This window comes from Halichoeres trimaculatus, unplaced genomic scaffold (genome assembly GCF_033239565.1).
Source record: "Halichoeres trimaculatus isolate MK-OKI-2021-1 unplaced genomic scaffold, fHalTri1.1 fHalTri1_scaffold_1, whole genome shotgun sequence".
In the NCBI taxonomy this organism is placed as follows: Eukaryota; Metazoa; Chordata; class Actinopteri; order Labriformes; family Labridae; genus Halichoeres; species Halichoeres trimaculatus.
Window position 1 is genome coordinate 36,338,999 of NW_027437179.1, and position 15,153 is coordinate 36,354,151.

Sequence of the window (15,153 nt, forward strand, 5' to 3'; positions counted from 1 at the left end):
ATATTTACCATCTGAAAATATATCATTATATCTACTATTTTGAGAAATGGTCGTTAGTCTTATCAATTTTGAGTGCATGAGAATAAAATAAAAGTGATTTTAGTCAAAGTTTATTTGTAAAAATAGTCATACTCTCCAGTACCTAAACCAATAAAAGTATATTTCATATATCAAATCGAAAACTCCAAGAAAATATATAAATAATGCAACATATATTTTTGTAAATGAATATTTAATTCATTTTTTTCTAAATCTAGAATATTATTTGTCTGACTAATAACCCAAAGATTTCCAGTCTTCTTCTTCTTCAAAAAAAAAATAAATAAATAAAATAAATAAAAAGACAGATGAATGACACCACATTGCTTAAGATCATATTTTTATTTCATGAATAATAAATGTACTTACAGTTTGTATAAAAAATATAGCAAAAGCTAAAGGCAAACAGCTGTCAGGACGACATTGATACTGTATCAGTCCAGGAGCAGACATATTGTTGAGGGGTTAACCACTGAACATGTCTCTCCACAACAGAGAGAAGCAAGGGGGCTATGCCTTATTAGGGAAGACTATTTATGTTCGGTGAATAGGAAAAAAAAATGTTTATGCTTTGGCATGTCCGCTGGTGAAAACCCCGCGTCCAGAGGGATGCATAAATCTTAAGACTAAAATAAAAATTTGGTGCCGTAGAGTTTCTTTCTCATCAGTAAACATATCAAATTGCATTCATTATTTGTCCTCTGTTACTTAAACTCAAAGAGGTCATGGAAGCTCTTAAAGAATATCTGTTATGTCATATAGAGAGGATACGTTAGTTGCTACAAGAAAATCAAGGATTGTAAGACGTGTGTCTGTTAGAAGCACTGAGGGTTCGAAACTTTGTATAATATGTGAATAGCAGGTCACAACCCAGACTTCCACAGAGTCACAAAAGGCATTATTTGTTAGAAAATAATATGTGTTTGCAAATAAATGAACATTACACCATCCAAAGTCATTTCAAACTTAACACACTCTTGTTTATGCATAACAGAAACTCTCACTCCCAGGAACAAAACCAAAATGTCTTTTTTTTTTTTTTGTTAGGACATACAGTACTTTATGTTGCATCACACGTTTGCACGAGCATCAGCGTCTCTCCTTTTTGTTCTTCTTGTAAAAGCCAACGGCGACTGTCCTTTAAGAGCCTTGCATCTCTTTGCCAATCTTGTAACTGAGGATCTTGTTCCAGTCAACCTTGGTGCGGGTGACGGGGAGCTGTCTGCGTAAGGCTTTGAAAGTGGTGTCGGACATGGTCTGATAGTTCTCACTGATCGCCACCTGAAAAAAGGAAAATGAGGTAGATTGTTGGACATGGTTGGCAGCTCTGAACAGAGTTACTGAAATGTCGCCTTTTAGAGGCAGTGATCTGGGGATATTGGCTTCTGAGGCCATTAATTCAAATGTATTTGGAAATGAGCTGCCAGAAACCACAATGGTATAAAGATTTTCCTTTTAACAGTTTCAGGGTTTTTTTTTTCAACTTTTTCAAAAAAACATCACCCTATTAAGATCACAAATAATGAGGTACAAGATATTATTGTATGGATGGTTATCTATATTTAAAGGGATATCATTTCTAAAATTTTAATCTCTCTAAATTTGTTTCAAATCTTTAAAAAAAGTAGAACTTTTACACAGAAGGACATTTTAGTTAACTTTTAATTATTACAAGAGAAGTGCTGAGGTGTCCGTGAGCAACAAGGTGCTTGTACTTATCGTAATTGTCTGACATTGTCTTTCTTTTTCTCATTATTTTGTTGCACTGATCTGTTTTGTTTTGTCTTTTCAGACTTTGCAAACTTGTGGTGCATGACACATTGAAAAAGTACTACTACTATTTATTTATCTATTTATTTGGATTATAAAAAAATACTGTAGGCTTAATAAAAAAGCTTTGACAATCATATTTATCAATTTTGTTTATTCGATTGTTTGGACATTGTCTCGCAGAATTCAAGACACAGCATCTGTGAATTTGCAGTTTCTTTAGAAATGTCAAACTTAATTTATATAAACGGAGGACCTTGTTTTTATTCTTAGCTCCAACATACCTGGTAATCGTTCTCTGCATCCTCGATAATTTTCACAAACTCCTTTGCAGTCTGAGACTCATTCTGCAAAAACATACACTTGTGTGTCAGTCATACAAGCTAAACAAAATTTAAAAAAATACATATAACTACAGGAAGACCATTCACTGATCAGCAAGGACAAACTAAGCTTTAAAAGCTTCCAAAAAAGAACACAAAGTTTAAAATAGAAGAATTGAACGTGAGCTACTCACAGACACAGTAAGAGCCTCCTGTACATCCTTATGGCTCACCAGCTGCACATTTCCATCCTCATAATAATGTACCTGGATAACAGACAGGAATAGAAACATTGAGACAGAACCCTGAAATTGAGCTCATACTGTATCTACGTGTCACTTTCTCAACATACCTGGATCTTCATGACGCCAACCACCTGAGCTGTAGACTGTGAGACACTGAATTTCCATTCAGACCGGCAGCGTCCGTTCCTGGAAGCAGAAAATAAAGAAGAGCTTGAAAACTGATTACACACATCCTTAACTCAATAACACCAACATTAGTGTGTTTGAATTTGATTTGCTCTTTACACTTCAGTCATCATCCTGTATCCACTTACCAGAAGTTTTTAGGCTCAAACTGATGACCCTCGATACATGCAATAATTGTCTGCTGCCCGTCAATTGTTTTCCCATAAACCTGAAGCAGATAAAAACACAATTAGGAGCTGATTCAACTAGATACAGCTGCTTTGACTTCAGGCTCAGAGAATCTTACAGTGCAAACTCCTCCTGGATAGTGATCCTTGACGTAGGCTCTCAGCGCAGAATCACAGGCGTCTCTCCATGATCTGAGGGACGCCTCACCTTCATGGGGCTGAGGGTCGCTTGCTTCCTTCCTCAGGTGGTCGAACTTGAAGGAGACTTTGTTGTGAGGGTCAAAGAAGCGTCCGTTTCCCAGGTCTCCATGCTCTGTAATCAGAACCTACAGAAAAAATAAGGCATCACAAACATTTTATGAGGAATTAAAGTACCAAAGCTGAGAAGATCAAATGTTCGGATGACGAAAAGCTAACCTGATCTTCATATCCTTCGATTCTGGCGAGGGTGAACTGATCCATGTTGTACTGAGCAAAGGCACTGTGAATAAAAACACAACAATAACATGAAAATGCATTCAAATATCACTCCTTCAAACAGATATTTAAAAAAAAAAAGAAAAAATCTTACTGAGCCGCTCCCTCTCTGAGGAGCTTATCATTGTTGAGCAGTATTCGCACATCTGAAAGAAGAATTTGCATAAAAGCAGGATGAGCAACTTGTTTCTTTACACATCAAAGACTTTAAGATGTCGAAGATACATAAAACTCACCGTTGAAGACTTCATTGAACTCCCCTGGAGGAGCATGCAGCACAAAATTAGCTGCAACCCGGACCTAAAAAACAGACAGTATCCACTTTTTAAACTCAAAAATGGAATATTAGCCAGGGCGTTATCTCTAAATATCATGCATTAATTTTCTTGGGTGTGATTACCTTTATCTCCCCAAAAATAAATTGTACAGTCTAATCAACTGGCTGACAGATGTGATGCATGTTTTAATCACACTAATAATTATTTTCCAGTAATGACAGGTTTTGTTTGGAAACAGTGAGACTTGAAAATCACCACTAGAGTGAAGCAGAGAGCATTCTGCAAACTTTCATGGCTGCAGGCTTCTTAGCTCTATTTTGACCGCTCCTTAGATGGCAGGTTGAGTATGTCTCCCTAGGGCTTTTCTTAGCAGCCGGTTTGCAAGTGTAAGCATGCGGTGTCAAAGCTCAGAGTGCAGCAGTTGAGGCAGGTACAAGAGCTGTAATCCAGACTTTCAGTGAGATGTTTTAAAGTTTTCTGTCAGAAAAAAATGAAGCAATATCCTTCTTTCTGGCTTCATTGATAATTTATGTCTGTCACCGCTTTACATCACAGACACATTGACGTGTCGCTGTGCCAGTGTTGGCGCCTGTCAGAGTTTTAGCCTGCAGGCTGAAGCTGGCAGTGACCTACAAATGGGCTGTCCAGCTGAAAGGGCAGAGAGGATAACAATGAGTAACCCACTTTAACTGTGATCTGAATAGTGACTCCATTCAGAGTGTTGACAGTACAAGGCTGAGTCTCTACTATTCAGTTCAGCACTATTAGCATACATGAAACACACAGAAAGAGGTGTTAAATGTCTATATTTTAGTTAAAAAAAACAAAAACAATTTTTCTTCCAGTTTAACTAAAAAAACACTACTTCTAAACTTATTGCAGTGTCATTTTTGGTTAAGAATAAATTTTGACATTATAGGCTATTATAAGGTCCAGTTATTCATTAACTGTCACAGATTTGCTGTATCCTGACAAGATTGTTATCCTGGGCTATAGGTTAGATGTATTATATCAACCTGAGTGATTATTACTCTCTGTTAAGAAACATATGTAAAGTAGTGTGTGAAATCCAGTCATTTCATAATACCACATTGTTTGCATTAATTTTGAAGTGGAGAGGTGTAAGCTCTTGGTTTCACCATCAGCTGTAGGAATGCAAAGCAGCATTTTACAACATGTAGCAGCATGAGATGGGGGGAGCAACACAGGCCACTGCAAGCCCAAATACCCATGCAAAACCTACAGCTATATTCACCCAAACCACGTCCCTGTTAAGTAAATATTAGCTGGAATAACACTTGTAACTTCATCATACTACGTTATAGAACCAAGTTAAGTCATCTTCATTAAAATAGAGTGGTCGGGGTGTGGGTGGTGTTACCCTGCACTGTCATTATGCTTACTGTAAATGCAGGAAGTAGCTCGACTTCCTTTCATGCAGCTGAAGCTAACATTCATCAATTATTCCAAACCCATATTCAGGCTAGATAAGACATTAAGCTCAACTTTTTACGCTTGTGAAATGTTAAGGTGGTTTGTGCTAACTTAACTGCATAAGAAAACTAACATTATCTATTCATTCACAGGAACAAAATGCTAAAACTCTCAGCTGTCAAATACAACCCTGGCTTAGCTAGCGCCACGGCAGCAGACACCCAACACGACTCGCTTCATTCATGCTATAAAGTTAAGATTTCCAAAGGCACCACTATTGCCAAGACACGTCTTTGAAAGAATACGATTATATCCGCAAAAATATATGATTTAGTACCTTTTCTTCATCGCTGATCTCTTCGAAGTCTGCCATCTTGGCTCAATGAAGTGTTAACAAAGCGACTGCCCGTGTTGCCAGGTTTGTGGGACTCCTCCCAGGACAGAGCACTTAAACTCGGATTATCTCAAACTGAATGTACTGAACAAGGAAAAAAATTGTAAGGTGCGAGAGCGAATACTTAACAGATTTTTTTTCGTTTCCAAGTTACTGTGTAACTTTCTTTAATTTTAGATCTATTCCCAACGCAAAAATCAGGGAATGTAATAATTACGTTTGGTTTACTCAAAAATAAAGCTTGCAGTATACGAATCTGGCAACCCGAATATATGGAATATTGTCACACCTTAATTCCCACAACAACCAGTATGTATAGGGTATATATTTTCAAGGTATACTATTTTAAGTTTCTAATACTAACAAAATAAAGCTGTCAATATCTGAACCTGGCAACCACGATTTATGGGATACATGGGAAAGACTGTATTTTTCACCCTTCAAGTTATCAAATAATGTAAGATACTTGTAGATACTTGTAGATAAACACTAAAGTTTTTTTTTTTTTTTTTTTTTTTTTGGGGGGGGGGGGGGGTTATTTATTTATTTATTTATTTATTTATTATTTTAGAGAATAAAGTTATATACTTTGTCCTTTTTAGTTCGGCATTGTAAATTGGTGGCACACTGCACTGGTCATAAATTAGAGAAAGATGTAGGGAAAAGTTGTTTTGAGAATGGGAAAGAGACGCATTGTACAATACAAAGGCATAACTCATATTACAGTTTATTTAAGGGGAAAAGCCCAATGCGTAAAAGGACATCTTTGCTGTCTATACATTGTGGGAGGCGCCACCTGCAATAGAAGTATTCTTCCAGCAGGTGGAGCTGTTTGCTCAGCACACTGTGGCCGCAGAAGAAGAAAAAGCAAGAAGCCGACGACACGCTCATTGTGAGAAGTAGCAACCTAGTACCGAGCTGTTCGCGGCAAAATCCGGATATAAAATTACTTTTCGAGGTGAGTAGTAAGTTCAAACGTTGTCATAATTATAACAACAGAGGATGGAAGCTGTAACGTGGTGAGTTGGTCGAATACCGACAACAACAGCCGTTTCGTCTCATCTTATCAGGAAGCTAATGCTAATGTTACGTATTCGTTAACAGGCACTAGGATAGCGTTGAGTAGATACATAGTGGTAAAGTACACCATATCCAGTTGAGTATAAGGTGAATTTACCAAATATATTATTATACGTGTAGTAAAAAAGATTTACAGAAGACATTTTTTATTTTCTTAACCTCATTCAGTTGCTGCTCTGTTGCAGTGGGTGACAAGCTAACGCCATTTTCCTGCCTCCTCGCGCTCGCGAGCGTGTGCGCGTTTAAACCTTAATTACTAAAGACAATTTAAATGCTTTATTTACTATTATTGAGTTTTTAATAATGAACAAAGGAATCCTCTGCGCAATTAACTTACTTTCTGATGAATAGGCTTCAACTAATGAAACTTTATGAGTGTGGTCGAAAAATAGTTAATGTGACGTTAACGTTGATCATAAGTTTTTAAACCATATTCTTACCACAAGATTTGAGTAGTTACATTGTAAAAAAAATATTATTAAACTTAAATGTTATCCAAAATTGTCTTAAACGAAATGGAGGGCCGATTTCTGTGACCTGTTAGGCCTGTCATGTTCACATGAAACATTGAAGTTATGCACGCTCTTCACAGAGCACGATGCATCATTTGGTGAGATATAACTTACAGTGATCAACGATGAGTTCTGCCATTAATATATTTTATTTAAACTCTATTCTCACATGTTTTCAATTGGTCAAGCTAAAGTTTCAGGTCTTGTCTCAGTAAAGCATCATGGAAGAAAAATATTATTCAAAATAACACAAATGAGTCCTTTATGTCATGCAGTCTTTATGGTTGTATTTACATGTATTGAGTAATGTCGGGTATTACGGCTGGCTGTCAGGCTCAGTCACATCCAGCTCACATCAGGCCAACTCATTTGACAGGTAGTTCAATTAATTAAAATTTAGAAACAAATATGCAAGTAACATGTTATATTACAACATTATTTAATTAGAAGACATGACAATATCATTTTTACATTCTTCATAATGATGAACGTTTTGACTTTTTTCAATAAAGCAAACATTTTTCATTCATAGATAAAAACATGTGAGAAGATGGGAAGTTACACAATTCTTACACTTACATGCAGAGAACTTGTAGCATTGATCTTAAATTTGAAATCTTTTTCCTTTCAGACACCCAGGAGTTTAAGTAATATGTGGACAGCAAACCCAGGGCACCAAGGTTCAAGTTAAGGTATGTAAGTAGCTTCTCCCTGTAAAGATTTTTCAAGATTATCTCCAACCATGAAGTTAATCACTGAGGACTGTTTTGATAATTTCTACAGCTCTCTTTTACACTTTTAATTGTATCACTTTATATAATACCACCTCTGCAAAATGTTGACATTTATCTTTGAGATATTATGAAACAGTGACTTCTTTAAAAGAAAAAAATGCGACAAAATTCTACAATTTTCATTGTGATCGACGTTTCGCTGTCTGTTTCACGATTTGGAAGCAGATGATTTAACAAATGTCGCATTTCAGACAATAGCTTTTCTACTTGGCTGTTCTTCTTCAAAGAGGCAAAAACAGGACTGACTGCGTCCTCTGTAACTAATGTGATGGAACATTTTGATGTTAGTCTGTGGTATCGCAAATTTGATTACCAAGAGTCAAGTCAAGGTGTGGAGACGGTAAAATCTTCCTGCACAGATACGGGCGTGTACAACTGTAGCTCAAATTTGCTCTTTCGTTTTTGCGTGGCGATTCTGTTCATGAATCCGAGGCACCTCGCATGATTGCGGTACCAGTCAAGAACCACATTTATTTAATTTTGACTTGAACAATACTTTTTTCACTTTATTTGAATCTTCTTTCTCAAAGATTTCCTCAATCATTTCTCCTCATAGAAGCATTGCATTTATGCCGTTGACAGCACACAAACCCAGGGACTGGTTTCTCATTTATTAGCTCAACTGACGACTTATTTGGTGTTGACTTTTCTTGCGCATTTCACCACATTTGAAGCTTTTTGAAGCTTTGCTTCGTATTTCATGCTCATCTATTCAATTGCTGCGTGAAGATTCAGGACGCAACGACTATTACAAAGGACAATGGTCATTGTTGGGCTGTATTTGTTTCTCAAAGATTTGCTTCTTTGTACGTACACAACCACCTCAAACGAAACGTGATTCAGAACTAACTTCTGTATACAAGTGTCAATTTCAGATCAGACACTGTTTGTAAAAGAAGTGAGCATTTGATCAAACTGAGAAATTTTCATCTGTTTTCTTTGCGAAATCAAGGCTGTCTTGCCAAACAACACTCAGCGAAGAGTGATTTTGTGTCTACAAACTATATTGTGGGTATAATGTACAGTCTCTCAGGTTTTAAGCTCAAGTTCAGCTTAAGTTCACACACTGAAATAGAAATAACAAAAGCAGCATTTTCTTTGGACATGTCTTTTTTTTTAGTGTCTGATTTCACACTTCAGATTACATCTGGTTCAGATTTTCTTTCTTTAAACAAGTAATGGCGTGCTTCAAGTGCTTTGACTGAGAGGTCATTACATTAAATCAAAATTTAAAATGTGCAGCGGGGTAAAATTGTTGTTCCATTAAATGGCTTCAGTAGGTCGGACTGAAAATCAACCTGACAAACTTCCTCGTGTGAAGTTTAAGTGCCGTTTAAAATGACATTGTGGCTTCCGTGGCAGAATAACACCCAATTTAAACATTTACTGCTTTTAAGAGTGAATTTGACCAGCACCTCCAATGTCTGTCATTTTGTGTGACTTATATGTATAATTTTTCCTGAAACCTCTTGTCCTCCCAAGAAATTTCATCTCTTCTCTTAACTCACTGACATTTTCAGAATCGTGGACGACAATTTAAAGACACTTATTCAAAAATATACCGATCTTTTCGAAGAATTTGAGCCGTTTGAAGAAAGTTTGAAGAAGTTGACTTTTGGAATCCAGTCATGTCTCGCCGAAGAAGCCACAGCCCATCACCACCCGCCCGGTATTCCCACTCCTGCAGCAGCAACGATCCTAGAGATTTGGAGAGAAGGATTTTTGTGGGGAATTTGCCGACCTCCGACATGACAAAAAAGGATCTGGAAGACATGTTCAGCCCCTACGGGAAGGTGGTCGGTCAGTAAACGAATCACACAAAACAAGTTGTCCATTTTTTCAAGATCATGTCTAAATGTTACAATACGAGTTCAAAAGTAGAGCTGATTTTTATTTCCATAGTTAACGTTATTAACAATTCCATCCTGAGTCTTGTCTCATGAAATTCAAGCATGCAATCACAAATAATGATTTCTTACTTTTCTCAAGGGGGGTAACTTTCCTGATCACTAAAGAGTTAAATTTAACTCTGTGCTACTCAAAACCCTCCTCTTCCAGGCTTGTCCATGTTTCGTGGGTTTGGATTTGTACAATTTGAACACATTGAAGAAGCTGAAGCTGCAAGGACCGCCCAAAAGGGTCGAATATATAAAGGTTATAAAATAGGTAAGCCTTAACTGCAGTGGATGTGATGTCATGGCGTGGAGGATAGACTTGCGGACAGATTAAAACGGAATTTCTGGTTAAAGATAACGGTCAAAATTCAAAAAGCGGATCTGCTGTTTCACGAATATGCATTTTTATCATTTATGTCCTGTAAATGAAGTTCAAATATTCCACTTAGTTTATTTATTGATTGTTAATTATTCCTCATCCAGTTCATGTCCTGGCTTTAATGACCTTGTCAAATTGCTGATACATATTCCTCATCCAATAAACGAAAACCCTGTCATAACACAAATCAAAGTGAAGCTAGCAAAGTTTTTGTTTTGACATGACTGTGGAGCGTCAGAATTATTCCTGATGTCACTCTCTAAGCGTTTCTTTATGTTGACATGTTACATTATCGGCGTTTAAGCAAATAAACATTTGCATTCTGGATTTCTGGCAAAGCCTGGACATCTGAACCCTTGCACTATTGTCTTTGAATTTCTCAAACATCCGTTCTGATGTGTTGCTTTAAGCGGGCAGCTTTTGCTGTTGGAGGTCTCCGAAGGCCAAAATTTCAAGCTGAAGATTTTAGATATATATTTAAGCCTAACGTTGTCGCCAATATTGAAGCGAAGGAAAGAATTTCTTCATCTCGAACTCAATGTGACAACAAATTTGCGGCATTTTGATTTTCTCCAGTTTGGATTTTCACCTCGGATTTGGAATTACTTTCATTTCCAACTCAATTGCATTTGGATCATGGAATTATTGTCCCGGCCTCTTCATTCTGCGTTTACGCATAACCTGATTTTACGTGCATATCACTGTTGTGTTCAACGTTTGGATTGATTTATTTTCAGATGTAAATATGGCAGTGGAGCGACGGCAATCTAAACTTCAATCCCAGCAGAGCCCCCCACGAAGGTAAAGTAACGTGGAATAGATGTGAAGAACTACCCTTGCTTCTAACGTTGGTTTAAAAAAAAAAAAAAACTAAAACGTTTTAAGAAAGAGCGCACAACTTTGACAGCGAATTTGTTTCCCTCCAATTTTCAAGTGCCCTTGATGGAATGCGACTGTAGAGATGGCGCTTTTTTCATTGATGATGAGACGTATTTACACTGAGTAACATCTCAAGATGTGCTGAAATAAAGAACAGAGACTTGTGAATGTAATTCAGTGTCTTTGTCTCAAAGGTTCATGCTTTTTGGCGTTCCGTGGTTTCGTTTTTTGAGCGTGTTATCTCTAACATTTCATCTTAAAGCAAGAATTTGATTTGCGACAGCATGGTTTACGTCAAACTGCAGTATTTTGAGATTCTGTTAGAGACTGGCCGAAATCAATTACAAACGAAGCCGAAAAAAAAAAACGCTTTTTACAGCGTCAAAAAAGATATGCACCGTCTGGTTCAGAAATGCCTCGGGTCTGAATAGCTCATTTCTTCAGCAGCACGCACTACACAGATGGCGGATATGTTTTTTTAAGTGTGTAGTTTAGAAGGTACTAAGATCACAAGATTATCCAATCAGGGGCACGGCCCAGCTGACTGACATGGGGTGTCATATAGTCGGTGTGGAAACCAAGAGGCCATCACTTTCTAATATGGCCCTGCCTACAAAAGGCTTCAGAATGCCACAACAAAAACGCACTGGTGACGTCAAAGAAACGGCATCCTCGTTTTTCTGTCTATGATTAAAACGGGATTTAGTTTGATAAAGTTAAAGTAGAGTACACAGACAAAAGATTTCCTTACGGTTTTCACCAAAACGTGTTTTGGGCAAACTTCAAATCCTCATAACTGGTCTAAAAAACTTGATTTTCTTAGCTACATCGAGCCATGGCTTACAAACCCTCTTCTTTACCATATTTGTTTGTGAATGTGAACATTTCTTGAACTGCAACCACCAGAAAAGAAAAAAAACGAGTTGGCTAACTAAAGGTACAAGTTATCAGTCTCATTTTGAACATTTCAACAGTGATCATTAATAACTTGTACAATGTCTCTGGTTCTTTCTCAAAAAAATTTCAGATTTAATTTTGCGTCTTGGGTCTGGTTGACTGAATGAAATGAGGACTCTGTTGCGAGAAATCATTTATATATATTTATATCTAAATAAATCTCAAATGGTTATCAATCAAAGTTGATCACTGGATACATGAAGATTGTCGCAAAAATGATCCTGGTTTGCTTTGTTTTCCCTTTAGTTTCTTTTGGTTGTGATCATCATATGAACATAAAGACAGGCTATTTCCATTTCTTGCTGTAGACCTGTCTTGTTGTAGTGCTTCTTTGGCAGCTGATACTTAAACTTTCAATCTACTAATTGACCATCCCCTCGCAGGGCCCCATATGGCAGCTACGGGGACACCAAAGAACCCCGACCCCGCTCGCGTTCACCTGTTTATGGGCGAGACGGACGCGATGGCCGCGATAGTCGCGACAGCCGTGATGCTCGGGATTCACGCGACGGAAGGGATTCTCGGGATTCTCGTGAGCCTCGGGACAGCCGTGAAGGGAGGGACCCGGGCAGGGAGCAGAGACCGGGTAGCCATTCACGAGACGACTACAGATATCGCAGCTCAGAGAGCCGAGACAAAGATCCTCGAGAGCCTGCATTCAGGTGACACTTGACCCTCAGATTTTTATCTGCATGTCCAGAGTAAGTGGTTAGATTTTCATCTAAACTTGCTGCTGTTTATTCTTTGAAAACAGAGATGAGTATGAACGGTATTACCGTAGCGGCAGTGGGGCCGAGGACTATTACCGGAGGAAGGACGAACCCTTCAGAGACCCTTACAGAGATCCTTGGAATGGACGCCGTGAGCCAGAGGGTTTGTTCACAGTGTTCATACTGAATTTCCTCCCACTCTCTGCCAAAAGTCTATCAGTATTAAGACAGCTGAGTTGACATTGAACTTAACACCTCTCCCACAGTTGACGACCGTGCTCGACCAGAGGAACGTCGGCGTAACGAGTTGTACCGACAGTACTATGAAGAGCTCCAGAGGCGCTACGACTCTGATCGCCCTGTCGACTGCTCTGTGATTGTTGTCAACAAGGCACAAAAGTACGTCCGCTCTCTGGTCTTCACACAAATCAAGGATTACATTTCTCTGTATATTTTAACCTGGATTTGTTTTTATTTACTCCTATTTCAACTGTGTGTGAAAAAAAGTAGGGAGTACGCAGAGACAGTCGGGCGTAAAGTCCGTGATCTGGGCATGGTGGTGGATCTGATTTTCCTCAACACTGAAGTGTCACTGACCCAAGCACTGGAGGATGTTGGGAGGGCGCGCACCCCCTTCGCCATCATCATCACCCAGCAGCACCAGGTCCACCGGTCCTGCACAGTCAACATCCTGTTCGGCACACCTCAAGGTAACAAAAGATGGCAGCATTCACTTTTTGGCTATTTTGATCTTTTTTATCTCCTATAGTAGTGGCAGGATGTCCGATATGAGGCTTTCAACTCTCACTTGTGTTCTCAATCCTGCAGAGCATCGTAACATGCCAATGCAAGACGCTATGATGCTCGTTGCCCACAACTATGACACCTACAAAGTTGAAAACCGGGAAAAGGAGCGCGAGGAGATCGCCAGAAAGGCTGCCAAGATGGCCGACGATGTGTTGCTAAGGGAGCCTGACAGAGAGAGTCACCCTATCTCTGTGCTCACTGCCATCACACTGCTCTCAGAAAACAGGTATCCAGTCAGATTTCTCAATCTTGATCTTCAGCCGCTGTTTACAGCCGCACAAACTGACTTTTTATTACATTTTTGTTCAAATCTTTTCACATAATGTTTTTTCCTGTTTTCTTGGTAGATTTTTGACGCCAGAGGAACTAGACAGTCTCCTTGCATACCTGAAGGATAAAAGAGCTCGGCTGCTCCGAAGCACTGCAGACCCTCTAGCAGGTAAGAGGAATTGTCAAAATATAGGATTAGTTCATTTTCTCAGATCTATTCTTGGTCTCTACATGGAAGAGATTAATGTGGTTAATCTCATTTACTTTTTCTGAACTCAAAGCTTTAGCAATCTGAGTGTTTCAGTTCTTCACAATGACTGCAGTGTATCTTAAGAGTTTTTGGTCAAGGACAGCTGCAAGTTCCATTTTCTTCTTGATTAACCAATGCAACTCTCCTTTCACAAGAAGAAATATGTCTGTAATTTTTGCCAGAAGAATTGTTTGTTTTTTTTGATGAGAAGAAAGAACGAAAACATCTGATGAATTCCTGTTAATCTCAGTTTGTGGTTTTCAGAAAATCAGTCAATTCTAATCAAACCTCTAACTCTTCAGCTCCAGCAGCGGTGCACCATGACATTCCACCTTCGACTGCAGTTTTGGCTTCTGCGTCCCACTCCACTCACGCACCCCAGCCAAGCAGCCACCTCGGCCTATCAGCTGCAGCCACAGCCTCCTCCAACCCCAGCCATCAGCAGGAGCTGCAGGCTAAAATCCTCAGCCTGTTCAACAGTGGTAGTGGAGCATCAGCAGCCGTATCCTCCGCCTCTCAGGTGTCCGCCTACAGCTCTCTTGGCCCAGCCTCTTCCCAGAACCCACCGCTCCGCCCAGCCATGACTGGCCCTCCTCCAGCTTCAAGTCAGGGTTACGGTACGCCACCAGGCCGCATTCCAGTTGCACAAGGTGGTCAGCGACCCCCAAGCACTGCTTCAGGGATCAACTTTGACAACCCGAGTGTGCAGAAAGCACTGGACACCCTCATTCAGAGCGGACCGTCTCTCAATCACTTGGTGGGAAGCGCTGCTCCTCAGCAGGCGCAGGCTCCGAGGCCGGCACACAGCATGAGCCAGGCCCCGCCTATGTCTATGTACCCCCGACATTACTGAGGGGCTGTAGAGAGCTGAGCTAATGTGAGGTCCACTTTTCCTCTGACACACAGACCCCCTATCTATTTTCTGTGCAGTGAATTTACCTGCTGTGTAAAGGTAGACAATAGGAATGTTTGTGAAGGCTTTTACGTTTTTATTTCTCTGGATGTTGTACCCGGTTCAGACTAATTCATGTCTGTATTTTTGATTATTAGCTACGGGATAATCCGTCAGTCTTCTTTTACGTGACTTAAGCTACGAAGTGTGTGAACTAAAGTACGTTTTCAAGAGTTCCAATTTCTTTTCCAACCATGATCTGTTGTTTTATAGTTTTGCACAGTTTCCTTTTTTAATTTGTAATATTTCATTGTCATGATTATTAGAAATGATTAAAAACCCCAGACACAATTTCTGTAATAAAATGGTATTGGTTTATTGCATTTTGTGCTGACAAATCTATAAAATGGAACGG

The 15,153-nt window shown here is 39.1% G+C and overlaps 2 protein-coding genes across 6 annotated transcripts; one reads left to right on the forward strand and one right to left on the reverse strand.

Moving 5' to 3' along the window:
• Positions 1-366: 366 nt before the first annotated feature.
• On the reverse strand, positions 367-5,351 carry LOC141798937 (F-actin-capping protein subunit alpha-1). Its single transcript, XM_074680910.1, has 10 exons — positions 5,257-5,351; positions 3,444-3,507; positions 3,302-3,353; positions 3,148-3,211; positions 2,850-3,056; positions 2,692-2,771; positions 2,485-2,563; positions 2,327-2,398; positions 2,094-2,156; positions 367-1,320 (listed from the first exon to the last, which is right to left on the reverse strand). The coding sequence occupies exons 1-10, from the start codon at positions 5,290-5,292 to the stop codon at positions 1,180-1,182; spliced, it is 858 nt and encodes a 285-aa protein (XP_074537011.1). The 5' UTR covers positions 5,293-5,351; the 3' UTR covers positions 367-1,179.
• Positions 5,352-6,106: 755 nt separating this feature from the next.
• ncoa5 (nuclear receptor coactivator 5) lies at positions 6,107-15,089 on the forward strand. 5 transcript variants are annotated; one of them, XM_074668619.1, is made up of 12 exons: positions 6,107-6,271; positions 7,537-7,597; positions 9,220-9,499; positions 9,758-9,865; positions 10,711-10,774; positions 12,193-12,471; positions 12,564-12,682; positions 12,786-12,918; positions 13,030-13,229; positions 13,348-13,552; positions 13,674-13,765; positions 14,149-15,089. In XM_074668619.1, the coding sequence occupies exons 3-12, from the start codon at positions 9,328-9,330 to the stop codon at positions 14,697-14,699; spliced, it is 1,923 nt and encodes a 640-aa protein (XP_074524720.1). In that variant the 5' UTR covers positions 6,107-6,271; positions 7,537-7,597; positions 9,220-9,327; the 3' UTR covers positions 14,700-15,089. The 5 variants fall into 5 exon arrangements, with proteins under 5 accessions (XP_074524720.1, XP_074524705.1, XP_074524712.1 ...); XM_074668604.1 differs by having other exon boundaries at positions 6,109-6,271; positions 13,027-13,229; XM_074668611.1 differs by having other exon boundaries at positions 6,109-6,271; positions 9,276-9,499; positions 13,027-13,229.
• Positions 15,090-15,153: the final 64 nt, after the last annotated feature.

Excerpts from the sequence above, each read along its gene's own strand:
- LOC141798937 (XM_074680910.1), bottom strand. The coding sequence starts at position 5,292 with ATGGCAGACTTCGAAGAGATCAGCGATGAAGAAAAG. Across the intron at positions 3,354-3,443 it reads GTTCAATGAAGTCTTCAACG|ATGTGCGAATACTGCTCAAC; the intron begins GTGAGTTTTATG and ends TTCTTCTTTCAG. Across the intron at positions 2,157-2,326 it reads AGGAGGCTCTTACTGTGTCT|AATGAGTCTCAGACTGCAAA; the intron begins GTGAGTAGCTCA and ends ATGTTTTTGCAG.
- ncoa5 (XM_074668604.1), top strand. The coding sequence starts at position 9,328 with ATGTCTCGCCGAAGAAGCCACAGCCCATCACCACCCGCCCGGTATTCC. Across the intron at positions 12,472-12,563 it reads CCTCGAGAGCCTGCATTCAG|AGATGAGTATGAACGGTATT; the intron begins GTGACACTTGAC and ends CTTTGAAAACAG. Across the intron at positions 13,553-13,673 it reads ACACTGCTCTCAGAAAACAG|ATTTTTGACGCCAGAGGAAC; the intron begins GTATCCAGTCAG and ends TTTTCTTGGTAG.